This window comes from Doryrhamphus excisus, linkage group LG2 (assembly GCF_037039965.1).
Source record: "Doryrhamphus excisus strain RoL-2023G ecotype Guam linkage group LG2, RoL_Dexc_Guam_v1.1, whole genome shotgun sequence".
Taxonomy (NCBI): Eukaryota; Metazoa; Chordata; class Actinopteri; order Syngnathiformes; family Syngnathidae; genus Doryrhamphus; species Doryrhamphus excisus.
In genome coordinates this window covers 13,638,881-13,650,975 of record NC_136358.1, presented here as the reverse complement: position 1 = coordinate 13,650,975, position 12,095 = coordinate 13,638,881, and the positions used below count along the sequence as shown (strand labels likewise).

The 12,095-nt window shown below is 42.4% G+C and overlaps 2 protein-coding genes across 6 annotated transcripts; both read left to right on the top strand.

Annotated features, from left to right (window-relative positions):
- The first annotated feature begins 265 nt into the window (after window positions 1–265).
- On the top strand, window positions 266–2,993 carry nudt5 (nudix (nucleoside diphosphate linked moiety X)-type motif 5). Of its 2 annotated transcripts, none has more exons than XR_013630247.1 (8): window positions 266–507; window positions 759–823; window positions 988–1,055; window positions 1,154–1,206; window positions 1,275–1,382; window positions 1,444–1,539; window positions 1,620–2,241; window positions 2,316–2,993. XR_013630247.1 is itself a non-coding variant. In XM_078798348.1 (8 exons), the coding sequence occupies exons 1-8, from the start codon at window positions 767–769 to the stop codon at window positions 2,423–2,425; spliced, it is 657 nt and encodes a 218-aa protein (XP_078654474.1). In that variant the 5' UTR covers window positions 520–766; the 3' UTR covers window positions 2,426–2,993. The 2 variants fall into 2 exon arrangements, 1 of the variants encoding a protein (XP_078654474.1); XM_078798348.1 differs by lacking the exon at window positions 266–507 and having other exon boundaries at window positions 520–823; window positions 1,620–1,725; window positions 2,183–2,241.
- A 771-nt stretch (window positions 2,994–3,764) lies between these two features.
- Window positions 3,765–11,321, top strand: fbxo18 (F-box DNA helicase 1). 4 transcript variants are annotated; one of them, XM_058077364.2, is made up of 21 exons: window positions 3,765–4,056; window positions 4,157–4,300; window positions 4,369–4,775; window positions 4,851–4,987; window positions 5,063–5,210; window positions 5,292–5,473; window positions 5,872–5,946; window positions 6,311–6,402; window positions 6,810–6,978; window positions 7,050–7,263; window positions 7,339–7,423; window positions 7,481–7,573; window positions 7,645–7,781; window positions 7,870–7,966; window positions 8,450–8,616; window positions 9,847–9,919; window positions 10,012–10,206; window positions 10,274–10,399; window positions 10,466–10,572; window positions 10,644–10,778; window positions 10,971–11,321. In XM_058077364.2, exons 1-21 carry the CDS (start codon window positions 3,990–3,992, stop codon window positions 11,139–11,141), a joined length of 3,021 nt encoding a protein of 1,006 aa, XP_057933347.2. In that variant the 5' UTR covers window positions 3,765–3,989; the 3' UTR covers window positions 11,142–11,321. The 4 variants fall into 4 exon arrangements, with proteins under 4 accessions (XP_057933347.2, XP_057933346.2, XP_057933344.2 ...); XM_058077363.2 differs by having other exon boundaries at window positions 4,366–4,775; XM_058077361.2 differs by having other exon boundaries at window positions 4,157–4,303; window positions 4,366–4,775.
- The last annotated feature ends 774 nt before the right edge of the window (window positions 11,322–12,095 follow it).

Sequence of the window (12,095 nt, the reverse complement as noted above, 5' to 3'; positions counted from 1 at the left end):
GAGCGTAGATACAAAGATCTTCTAAAACTAAGATTATCACCCACCTTGGTGCGTCGCATTTAGTCGTTGTCCTGACCTAACAGTCTGTGTTTTTATGGTGGTGATTTTAATTAGAGATTTAAACGTAGCTCTAACCTGGAAACTTGGATAACGGAAGGTTTAAGTCTAGCAATTAGTTGTAATTTTGTTTGTCATATTTTGGATATCTCTTCGTATACTATATCTGGCAATCCCTCCCTCATTGCCGTGTGACGCAGATCGTTTATTTTTTTAGCTGTGTACTCCAATGTCACAACTCGCTATCATTCTCAAAACACGCGAAAAATGTTTTTCCTAAATCATATCATATAACATGCGTAAACAAGGCTCGTCGAGTATTTTAGCAAAGTAAATGATACAGGATTAGAAATCTGGCCTACGGTTTCGTTACCCAAAAGTATTAACACAGTGAGCGCTCTTACAGTGATTTCGCTCTTCAGTAAAGCTTGGACCAGGTTTGCGTTTCACGTGAGTCCAGTTTCCACTATCCCACTTCATATGGCTGTTAAAGTGCGAAATCGACACATTACTGACATATTTTGCCGTTTAAAATCAAGAAAAGTTAGTCTCTGTAAACGCAACAATGTCATTGGTATTGTTGCTCAGCTAAAGTGAAAACGTGTATCCGCATTTAGCCAAATGATCAACTCATGATTAGAAACATCCAAAGACGAGAGCTTTATCAAAATGGTGGCTTGAATTTGCATTTTCTCCCCCAGAAAATAAAATGAATCAAACAGAGGACCCCAAAGTTACGAGTGTGCCTCACATCGTGAAAGAGGAGGTATGTCTTTGTTCAACTTTTCTAAATGGTTAAATTGCGTTTTAGCATCCATATCGACTGTGCAGACCACATCTGCAGATTGTGTACATAGTTTTTTATGCTAATAAATACATCATGCGTTTGGAAACACTTATAAAATTGGAAAAGTTATTACTTTTTTCCAGCTCTTGGCATCTGGGAGATGGGTGAAACTGGAGAAGACGACATATGTAGATCCTGCAGGAAACACAAGGCATAGTTTTATTTTTGTATTTATTTATTTAGTTCTTGAAATAACATTTTTACTCTATTTTACATTTTTACATTATTTTACTGTGTGGTCATCATCAGAGTCTGGGAGACGGTGAAGAGGACGACGAGGCAAACCAACACAGATGCAGATGGTGAGTTTAACACCTGTGGTGTCTATTAGTTGTGATGAAATTCCAGCTTAAACAAAGTATTCCCACAGGTGTGGGCATTATCGCGCTGCTGAAGAGGACGCTGCACAAAGACTGTGTGGTGATGGTGAAGCAGTTTCGGCCTCCTCTTGGATGCTTCAGCCTGGAGTTTCCTGCAGGTTGGTGTAAATGATAGCTCTTTGTGGTCAGTGTATAGAACAGTCCTGTCTCTTTGCTAAGGCTTGATCGACGAGGGTGAGAGCGCAGAGGTGGCTGCGTTGAGGGAGCTGAAGGAAGAAACGGGCTACAAAGGCGAAGTAGTCGGAGTAACGCCAGGTATTGTCCAAGTTATGCCCTTCTAGAGAAACAAATTTGTTATCAGTTGTATGAAGGAATTGTTGTTATTACCACTGCAGTGACATGTCTGGACCCCGGCCTCTCCAACTGCACCACCCAGATTGTCATGGTCAACATCAATGGAGATGAAATGGAGAATATTAACCCAACACAACAGCTGGGTGAGAAGGCGCAATTTTCCACATGCATACATATTCAGCACAGACTAAATATTCCAACATTGCTATTATTATTATTGACATTGTTACGCCAAAGACCTACATTACCGGTGTAGTGACACCTCGCCCCACCACACACTCGCTCTGGCAACAACCGAAAGGTTACACTGCATACCGTAGGCGGCCTTACTGCTGCTTTGTTTTTGAGTTAGGAAAAGTTAATGCTATGTTTCTATGTGAAATGAATGCATTCAGGAAGGAAGTCCCAGTAATGCTTAATATGACACTCATCTCTATTAAATGACTGAAATAATAGAATAAACTGTACAGAATTTTTCCCACGTCACTGAACTCACCATTTCTCTTGTGCTCCTTTACGGGTGACGGAGGTGAGTTGTCAGGGTTTTTCAGAACACAAACACTCTTAGTGCATGAAACATAACTCATAGCCTGTTTGTTGTTTTCCCAGAATTTGTGGATGTTGTGCTTTTACCTCTTGATGAATTCCAGATGAAAATAGATGGTAAGGATTTGGTGGTTGTCGTGTTCTCAATAGAAAGTGCTTTCCTGAAACTTTGACTATGCTTCATTCTGCAGAGCTGCTGAAGAAAGAAAAAATAGTAGTGGATGCCAAGGTTTACATTTTCGCCATGGGGATGATGCAGGCTTTTTTTAAGCCAAGGGAACTCCCCGTGTTGAAGCAGTGAAAGTGACATAGAAACACTATACAGTTGTTACTGTTCGCACACAGGAATAAACACACTTGTGATGTGACGTTCAAGTACAAAAAAAGCCAATAACCATTTGGGTGCAACATTTTAAGAATAGTTTGGACTGCATCGCAAGGCATGTACTGTATGTTTTCATTTCACCTAACATAGGAATAGAGTTAAATGTTCCATATCTTTATGCCAGGGACACAGTTTCAGGGTTTTAACAATGTATTTTGTGATTGTAATACATTCCTTAACTTGCTAACATACATCTTATTACCGAAAGCCCTTTCAAATTGGGCTTTGTGGTTTGTTTGTCAACAGTGCACAAACAGTGCACAAATTATTTTAAACATTAATGCATATTCATTCCTTAGGATTAGTCAACTTTAGATGATCGATGGTGATCTCAATCAATTGTACTTTATGATGCAACAGAGAAAGTACGGAAGTCGGCGGTAAATAATCCATGCTGGACCATCCAGCCTCGGTTTGAGGCCTTCATCTCATTGATGCTGTAGTTACCAGAACGCATAGCTGACTAATAAATGAGTTTCTACATGTGTTCTTGTGTGAGACTTTACTTTTTTATATATTTGAAAACTTGAATCGTCCTGAAACGAACAGTTGCCACAAATACAGGTAAGATATACAAAAAGGGTTTGACTGTCATACAGCGCCACTGTGCTCTAGTGGTTGGAAAAGGAACTACACAGTCTGAAAGGGAATTTAATTTGTTAAAAAAAAAACCTTTCCTGAATTCGTAGAACTTGTTAGCGCAGGAACTCTTGTAAAAGCAAAAACTAACATTTTCCTACAACACAAAACCTAATTTTAATCAATTCTGAATCCGCCGAGGTCTTTCCGTAGTTTTTTTGCGTGTGGATATTGTAGGAATTGGCCACTTTCACCTTAGGCCTCGTCCTAGTGGGTGTCGAGTTGGAGGAAGGATAACCACATGAGACTATAGTATGCAATTCAAGAGATTTATTCCTGACAGACAAACCTAATACAACGGAGGTCCGGGTTTAATGTATTTGTTGGTGGTGGCGGCCTATCTATGGCGTGTCCTTCACCCCAGGTGTCTAGAAATTTGCTACCCCGTTGCTCCTTTGATGTGTCTATGCCATGGTGAGTCATATGTGTGGGTGTATTAACGCAAAACACTATGTGTGGGTGTGACTGCCTTTTAAGTTTAGATAACGGCTAAACAAGTAAAATGATTCATTATTGTAACAAAGAATCAAATATAAGTCCCTTCATTCCTTCAATGTATATTGCACATGCGTAGAAGAAATCTTGGTGCCAGACGTAGACGCGTTCTGCACATGCGTAGACGCGACTATGTAGTGGCTTCGTTACGACGTCACTTCCCCCCCCAAACAACTCTGAGGATTCTTCTTTTTAACTGCTCTGGCGCTAAGCTTTTAAAAGTACAATATTTAAAGCCTTTCCCAAAGCCTGGCGACGCACTGTGGATTGATGTTATTAGCCACTTGGTGGCTGCAAACTTTGAACCGGTAAGAGATTTTTGTCTCCATCAAACGTAAATATTGCTATGGTAAATATTTACGGACACACGTGTTGCAAGCATACAAACGGGACTATGGAGGTAGCTGTGAAAGGCAAGTTGACTTTACTTGATTGTTAAAAAAATGAACGCATCGCCCGCTTGTTAACATGGCATTGTGGTAACGAGCTGTTGTCCAATGAACGCTTTAAAAGGGAGGGCCAAGAGGAGGCATTTGAAAGCAGATGAACTGGAAAGAAGTGAAGAAGGTCTTCGAGCCCTCACCCACCCGCAAAACACAAACACCAGCCGTAGCAATGCTTCTTTACACCCATGGACACCTGCCAAGAGACGGAAGTGTGGTAAATACATGAGCAATTTTATTATGTATCACATCATATTTATTATTAATTTAATGTATCAGCAGCAGAGGCCTACGCAAATGGACTCAACGGAGAGCAGTTATCTGAAGACGTAAGCACTACTGACGATGAGGAATGGAGCCCACTACCTGCCGAAATACCCTCAGACTCAGACAAGCAGTCTGATGTTACGGAGATAGACCATTTCGAGGGAATCACAGCCGAAATGTTCGAGGATGACTTTGACTGTTCTGATGGGGTCATGCTGGAAGAACCGGAGGTTGAAGCACTACCCGATGCCACCTACGGACTTTTAGGTAGCAGTAGGATGCTGCAGAAGCCTCAGGGTTGCATTGACAACCTCCCAGAGGAGGTGCTGAGACAGATATTCACTCATCTTCCTGCACGGGACCTCTACAGGAGTGCCATGCTTGTCTGCCTTCATTGGCGTAACATAATCGAGGATCGCAAGGTTGGCAACTGAGCGGCCAATACAATACACACATAATCAGAGTTACATTTCTAAGTTGGGTGTCCCTTTTTGCAGTTTATGCCCTACAAGAAAAGGTATTATCGCTACCTGATGGAGGAAGAGACTATGGTCTTTGAAGTATCCTCCTCATTGAGGAACTGCGGCATACTGACGTCACATATGTCACCGAGTGGCATCCGAAACCTTGTTATGTAAGTTTGTACTACTGAAGTAAACAATACGTGCTACTATAAGTGATAACCAAGCATCTTTTGTTTGGCGGACAGTTCAATGGCACATCATGGGTTTGGTGAGAGAGTGGATCCAACAGCGGTCCTGGAGTGCATCAAGAAACATCGCCTTTTTCCTCATGCCGAGGCGTCCTTGACCTTGCGCATTCGTAATGTTCCCAAGTGCAAATATCTTGAAACTGAGGTTTGTCTCGCTTCACACACACTGAAACATGTCATTGTGTTGAATAGAAACCCTGGAATATAAATGTGTTCCATCTTCAAGGGTCCCAACCCGTATGCAGCCATGGCCGTGATACTGCTGCTCAATGAGAGCGTCAGCGACGTGCTATCTTTGGTGTCTTTACTGAATGGCTGCATGTCACACATGGCCGTCACGGAGTACCTCAGCCACATGGCGATGCTGTTGCTTGCAGCCAGGAGGAACAACGTAAAGATTAGTGAAAGGTGCTGGAACATTCATTCATTCATTTTCTACCGCTTATCCCTACAAGGGGGTGCTGGAGCCTATCCCAGCTGTCTTCCGGCAAGAGGCGGGGTACACCCTGGACTGGTCGCCAGCCAAACACAGGGCACATATAGACAAACAACCATTCACACTCACATTCATCCCTATGGACAATTTGGAGTCGCCAAACCGGAGTACCCGGTCAAAACCCGCACATGCACGGGGAGAACATGCAAACTCCACACAGAGATGGGCGTAATTGAACTCGGGTCTCCTAGCTATGAGGCCTGCACGCTAACCACTTGGTTGCCGTGCAGCCCGGTGCTGGAACAAATAACATTTATTTTATGCCTTTCTGATTATGATTTTATTGAACACTTTGCTTTTGCTTCTCCAGGTTGCATTACAACATCTACTATGTCCTTCATCTCAGGGATAATGGACCATTTTCTGTTCGGACCTCAGAGGGCAGGTGAGGGCGTCGAAAGCTGGATATTCTTTTGCCATAAGTAGCTCTACACAAAACACATTTTATAGGACACATACTTTTACATGCAGAAAACAGTCAACTGGCCCCTTTCATGTTTTGCTGAGTCACTTCTTGAATGAAATCGTGTTTCTCACCTTTCTTATCAAAGAGCTGGCATTTGCAACTTTCTGTGGCTCCATGGTGGGTTGTTTTGCTGCTGTACTCGATAAAAAAGCAGACTTATGCTGTAGCTATATGAGTTCACCATAGGTGTGCCATGTGTATTACATCGTTTTCACTCGACAATAATTTGCACATACACACTTTGTAGAGACTTATTTGTCAGTGAGCCTTGTTTTTCTGACAGGTCGTCCAGTATGAACATGACCTCCGAGCAGCTGCATATCCTCAGCCACGACATCCAGAAGGACCACATGGTGAAGATCGTTGCTTTTGCAGGTATCGTGACAGCAATCGCAATGCAAGAGTAAAGCACTAAATTGATATTTCCTGTGACAGTCGTCACTTGGCACTTCAAATTTTGCATCATCACTCTTACCAGGGTTTTCAAAATACATTAATAAATTGACAGTTTTGTGATTGACTATGTCCTGTTCGCGAGAACGTGTATTTAAACTAATTTGATGCATTTTTGGAGCATTTTCTAGCATAAAAATGGCTAAATTAACTACTTGTGCTTAACTCTCCAAACGTGCTATGTCTGATGTCTGTGTTGGGTAATACGAGTATAAAGGATGGTATTTCATGTCTAGAGGGCCCTAAGGCATGGTTTCTGTGGTCTATGATAATATTCCATATATAAATAAGGAGTTTGTCATTGTGTTTGAATGGGTGCACCGCCACAGGTACGGGGAAGACGACCACACTGATAAAATACACCGAACAGCGGCCAGACCTCCGCTTCCTGTACGTTGCCTTCAACAAATCCGTGGCCAATGAGGCCTCACATCGCTTCCCAGCAAATGTGGACTGCAAGACTGTCCACTCTCTGGCCTTCAGGGACATTGGGAGACTGTGAGAAACTTTACTTGCATGCAGAGTTGTGGAGGAAACGTTCACAGTAACTTGATACTGATGTGATGCAGGTACAAAAAGAAGCTCACCTTTAATTTGACCACGTTCTCCATCAACACGGTCCTGCCTGAGGGCCGAGGGGGACTTGCCAAGGCCAAAGTGGTCACCACCACTCTGAACAACTTCATGGCTTCAAAGGATCAGACCATCACGGTTGATCATGTTCCGGACGTGCACGTTAGTCTTAAAGGCCTCAAAACATGTTTAGACAACGTGGAAAAAAATGTGAGTACGCAGCAACTACACTCTGCCGACATATTTCAGACAAGTTTGTTTTTTAAGCGTACATCTTCTGTTAAGTTGATTGTTGAGGATGCGCAGACGATTTGGATGAAAATGACGGACGTCAATGAGACTAAAAAAGGCTATAACATCACTCACGATGGTAAGACATTTGTTAGCTTGCTGTTACGTTGGGAGATTTGAACAACTTCATTTCCAGGTTACCTAAAGCTATGGCAGCTCCAAACCCCACCGCCCCAACTCCACGGCTACCACGTCCTTTTGATTGACGAAGCCCAGGACTGCACTCCATGTGTGTTGCTCTGCCAGCAAAGTTGATTTTTGTTCGTATTCTTTCATCTTCTTCCTCTGCTCCACTCCTAGGCATCATGGATGTGCTGTTGAAACAGCAATGTGGCAAAATCCTGGTTGGAGATCCTCACCAGCAGATTTATACCTTCAGAGGAGCTGTGAATGCTCTGCAGACAGTCGTGCACACCCATATCTACTATCTAACACAGGTTTGCATTACAGCCATCATTCATCCATTGATTTCCGAGTCATAGTAGATCACAATTCAATTTTTTGTACCTCATTTTCATTGTCAAGAGTTTTCGCTTTGGGGCCGAGATCGCCTTCGTGGGTGCTATGGTCCTCAAGGTGTGCAAGAAAGTCCGCAAGATTTTAGTCGGAGGACGTCAGGAAGGTAAACACTATAGCAGGTCTTTACAGCAGTGTTCTCAACTGGTAGGTCTTGACCCAAAAGTGGGTTGCAGAGCTGTTTTCAGTGGCTTGCCCAAACAAATATTGTGAGGCCCCTGAAAGCGCCCGTGTGTCCCATTACATCTGGCATAAAAGTAAGCTGTGTTTCAGGAAAAAAACATCACAGCAAAAGTAAAATACGGTGGTGGTAGTGTGGCTGTTTTAACGTGCTGTGATAAATGGAACTATACATTCTTTTGGCTACCAAAAAGTCCTGAATTCCTCCACAGCGCTGATAGATACTTGTCATAAGCACAAATGCTTGATTGCAGTTGTTGCTGCTAAGGGTGCCCCAACCAGGTATTGGGTTTAGAAGCAATCACTTTTTCACACAGGGCCAAGAGGGTTACAATTTTTTTCTCCCTTAATGTTTGTCGCCACTCAAAGTATTGCATAGTATTGTAACATCATTTTTTTAATGACACAGGGGGTGTGTTTGATGAAAAGGCGGCCCAGGCTGCTCGAGACATTGCAAGCGGCAAGACTCCAGGCAAGGGAAAAACCGCCCTCTTGTCCCGATGCAATCAAACCATGTTCAGTGAGGCCGTGCGGCTGACAGACACCAACAAAGACTGCAGGATCCACTTTGTAGGCGTGAGTGTGCATACATTCTTCAAGTGTTCTGAACATTATTAAGCCATTTAGGGCTGTTTTCATATGTTAAAATCTGCCAGTTATGAGGAAAACGTTGATAAATGCACACAGAATATTGCGTTCTTGGCCAATATAAACATGGTATATGAAAGATTGTCATCTTTCCGTTTTTTGATCTTTAGTAATCAGCAGTAGAACATAGGTGAGTTTCAGCAAAATATCAGTTCTTGAGAAAAAAAGGCTTTTTGTGAAAAGATAATTTTTTTACTTTAACACAAATTTAGCCAAATATATATAGTTAGCCAAAATGTCCGAACATTCATTTTCTACCGCTTTTCCTCACAAGGGTCGCGGGGGTGCTGGAGCCTATCCCAGCTGTCTTTGGGCGAGAGGCGGGGTACACCCTGGACTGGTCGCCAGCCAATCACAGGGCACATATAGACAAACAACCATTCATACTTATGGACAATTTGGAGTCGCCAATTAACCTAGCATGTTTTTGGAATGTGGGAGGAAACCGGAGTACCCGGAGAAAACCCACGCATGCACAGGGAGAACATGCAAACTCCACACAGAGATGGCTGAGGGTGGAATTGAACCCTGGTCTCCTAAATGCCCGAACAATGATACATTAAATTATTATTTTTTTAACCACCATGAGCTATTTACAATTTTCACATTTGCAACTGAACTGTGCGTAATCATTTTCACACAACACAGCCTCAAGCCTGGTTACTTCCTGGTTACTGCATCACGCTTTTTTTACAAGGCAAAGATGCAGGCCACGCTCTTCTTTCTAAAATACTTCTGCCACCTTGTAGCCATATTTTACATGCTCTTTCATTGCAGAGCTGCATCTTCACCTCTTTGTGCCTCTCGCTCAAGTAAAACAAACTTAGAAATATGCCTTTGGTAGCAAAAGACTTCATTATAGCTGGGACATTTAATGAACCGCAGCAACAAAACCAATGTTGTAATACTGGTAAGGAACTAGCCAACATAATACTGCATGATATACGTATATACACAGGATATGTATGAATTTCTCACCCATAGGTAGATAAGCTGCTGGATGCTGGCCACTTTTTAGGGTTTCACCTCTACACTAACATGCGATTTCATTTCTAAATGACCATTTTGATGTAAAATAGTGTTATCCAGCTTGTTTTAATGAATTTTTCTAACTACTGTCCACATTTAGTTTGAAAGATGCTAAGTGTTCTCCCACAGGGCGTGGACAACATTGGCTTGGATAAGATCAAGGACATTTGGTATCTGATGGAAGCCGCAGGCAATCGCAAATGTGAGGCTCATCCTCAACATGTTGTTACAATTTGCCATGGATGAGAAACATGTGACCCGCTTACTCTTCTGCCCTTCTCCTTCTATCATCAGTCATCAAGGATGACCTCCTTCGCACCTTTTCCAAAATCAAATTTAACTCCTTTGAGGCCCTGAAGATTTACGCCAAAAAGACAGCAGACCACGAGCTGGAGGGCAAACTGAACATCGTAGAACGATACAGACATCGTATCCCAGATTTGGTGATGCGCCTGAAAAGGCTCTCTGAGGCTAACATCAACAAAGCAGGTATGCACTTTTTTGAGAATTTTGAATAGCTCATTCGCTACATGTTGCTGATTTTGTTGTACTCCAGACTTCATTCTGGGCACAGTCCACAAGGCAAAAGGTCTGGAATTTGACATTGTGATGGTCAGTGATGACTTTGCCGATGTGCCGGCCTCATATCACTACATCCACTGCTTTCCCGATTTTTCATTTGGTGAGTATTACCTTCAACAGCATAAATGTTCTCTACATGTCCTAATATTTACTGATCTACCATCAGATAAAACCGTCGATGATGAATGGAACCTACTTTATGTGGCAGTGACTCGCGCTAAAACGACACTGATCCTCACAGAGAAGATCCTGCGCATCATCACTATGGCTAGCGTAGGACATGCTTCCACCCATGTTCTTAGACAGACACACAGATTTGATAATGTCTACTATATCATCAACAGGAATACTTCCTGAAGTCTGAGATGCCCAGCGCCCCACTGACAGAGGACAACGTGCTGAAGTGTACCAACTACAACTGTCCCAACACCATCACACCAGGCTCGCCTTTCATGATGTGCCAAAGACAGCTGCCGTTTGTAAGTCAGTCACTTGAGGGTTCAATGTTATTCTGTCCAGACTTCCATATTCTGCTGATGTTTACTTGAAGTCAGAAACATACCATCAAATGACGCTACAATGAAAACCGTGGTGTCAAAAAAAAAAAAAGTGCAGATGAAGGCCAATAGTCCTAAAGCATACATCAACGAATGTCTATTGTCTTTGTGCAGACTGGCAGTGTGGTGTCTACAGGGGGCCAACTGTGTGAGAGGTGTGTCTGGTCCCGTGTGGGCCCCGTCGCCTTTCTCATGACTGACAACGTGTGCTGCATGGCTGACGCTCCAGTGATATTACCCCCGGACCTGCCTTTCATCCAGTTATTTTTTCCGGGACCATTCTGAATTGAAATGAAAAGAATGTGATACATTCATTCCTACCATCGCGGCCTTTAGCATATTCTAAACAATTTATGCCAGACATTTATCTAGCTCAGTTGCTAGCAGTGCAATACTTTATATCAGAGAATATTGACAAACAATTCAGTTTAAGTTTTTGCGGTGAATTAAAGTTTTTAAAACTTTGAGGCACCATTGAATTTCTAAAAGGACATACAATGCATCCACACAAACAGAATATAATACAACTGAAAAGATTTTCAAATAGATATTTACCCAAGTAATGACATATGGTCTGTGTCTGTACTAGAACAGGCTAGCATGTGCACATTCAACAAGAAAAGCACAGATTTATCATGAAAGGGGTGTAATTGATCTCGCGAGATGAAAACGTGATTTGTCAGAAAGAAACACGATCCCTGCAGATGACTGGAAACGTGATAGTAGTGTCTCAAGAGGGCATACCTCCTGTCTATGCACTCTACGCATTATGGGAGCTGTAGTTCTTGTCGCCTATACGTAAAGCGAACCGCCGTCTATTCCCTTGCACGTGTCTTTACACAACTACACATAACATAAATGATTAGCAGTAGTAGTTACAACTATTAAGGTCACTAAAACATTTTAGATTTGTGAAGAGAAGTTATAAAACATTTAAAAATGTACCTGTATATGACCAGGTTTGTGCAAGTTCATAAATGCCACGAAGTAGTTCAAAGTTCAGTTCACATAGTATAAATATGAATTGGTCACGTTCATAGTTAACCATTTACATTTTCAACTAGTTCAAAGTTCAGTTCATTTCAATACTTTTAGGTGAAAAGTGAGAATGAAAGACTGACCTGACCTTGGGAGTCGTTTGGGGGCTGGCAGGGGTGTTCTTCAACTTTCCTGATGACTTTGTGTGATTGTCAAGGACAAGATATTTCCTCATACTGGAAGGATGCTTCAACTCCAAAT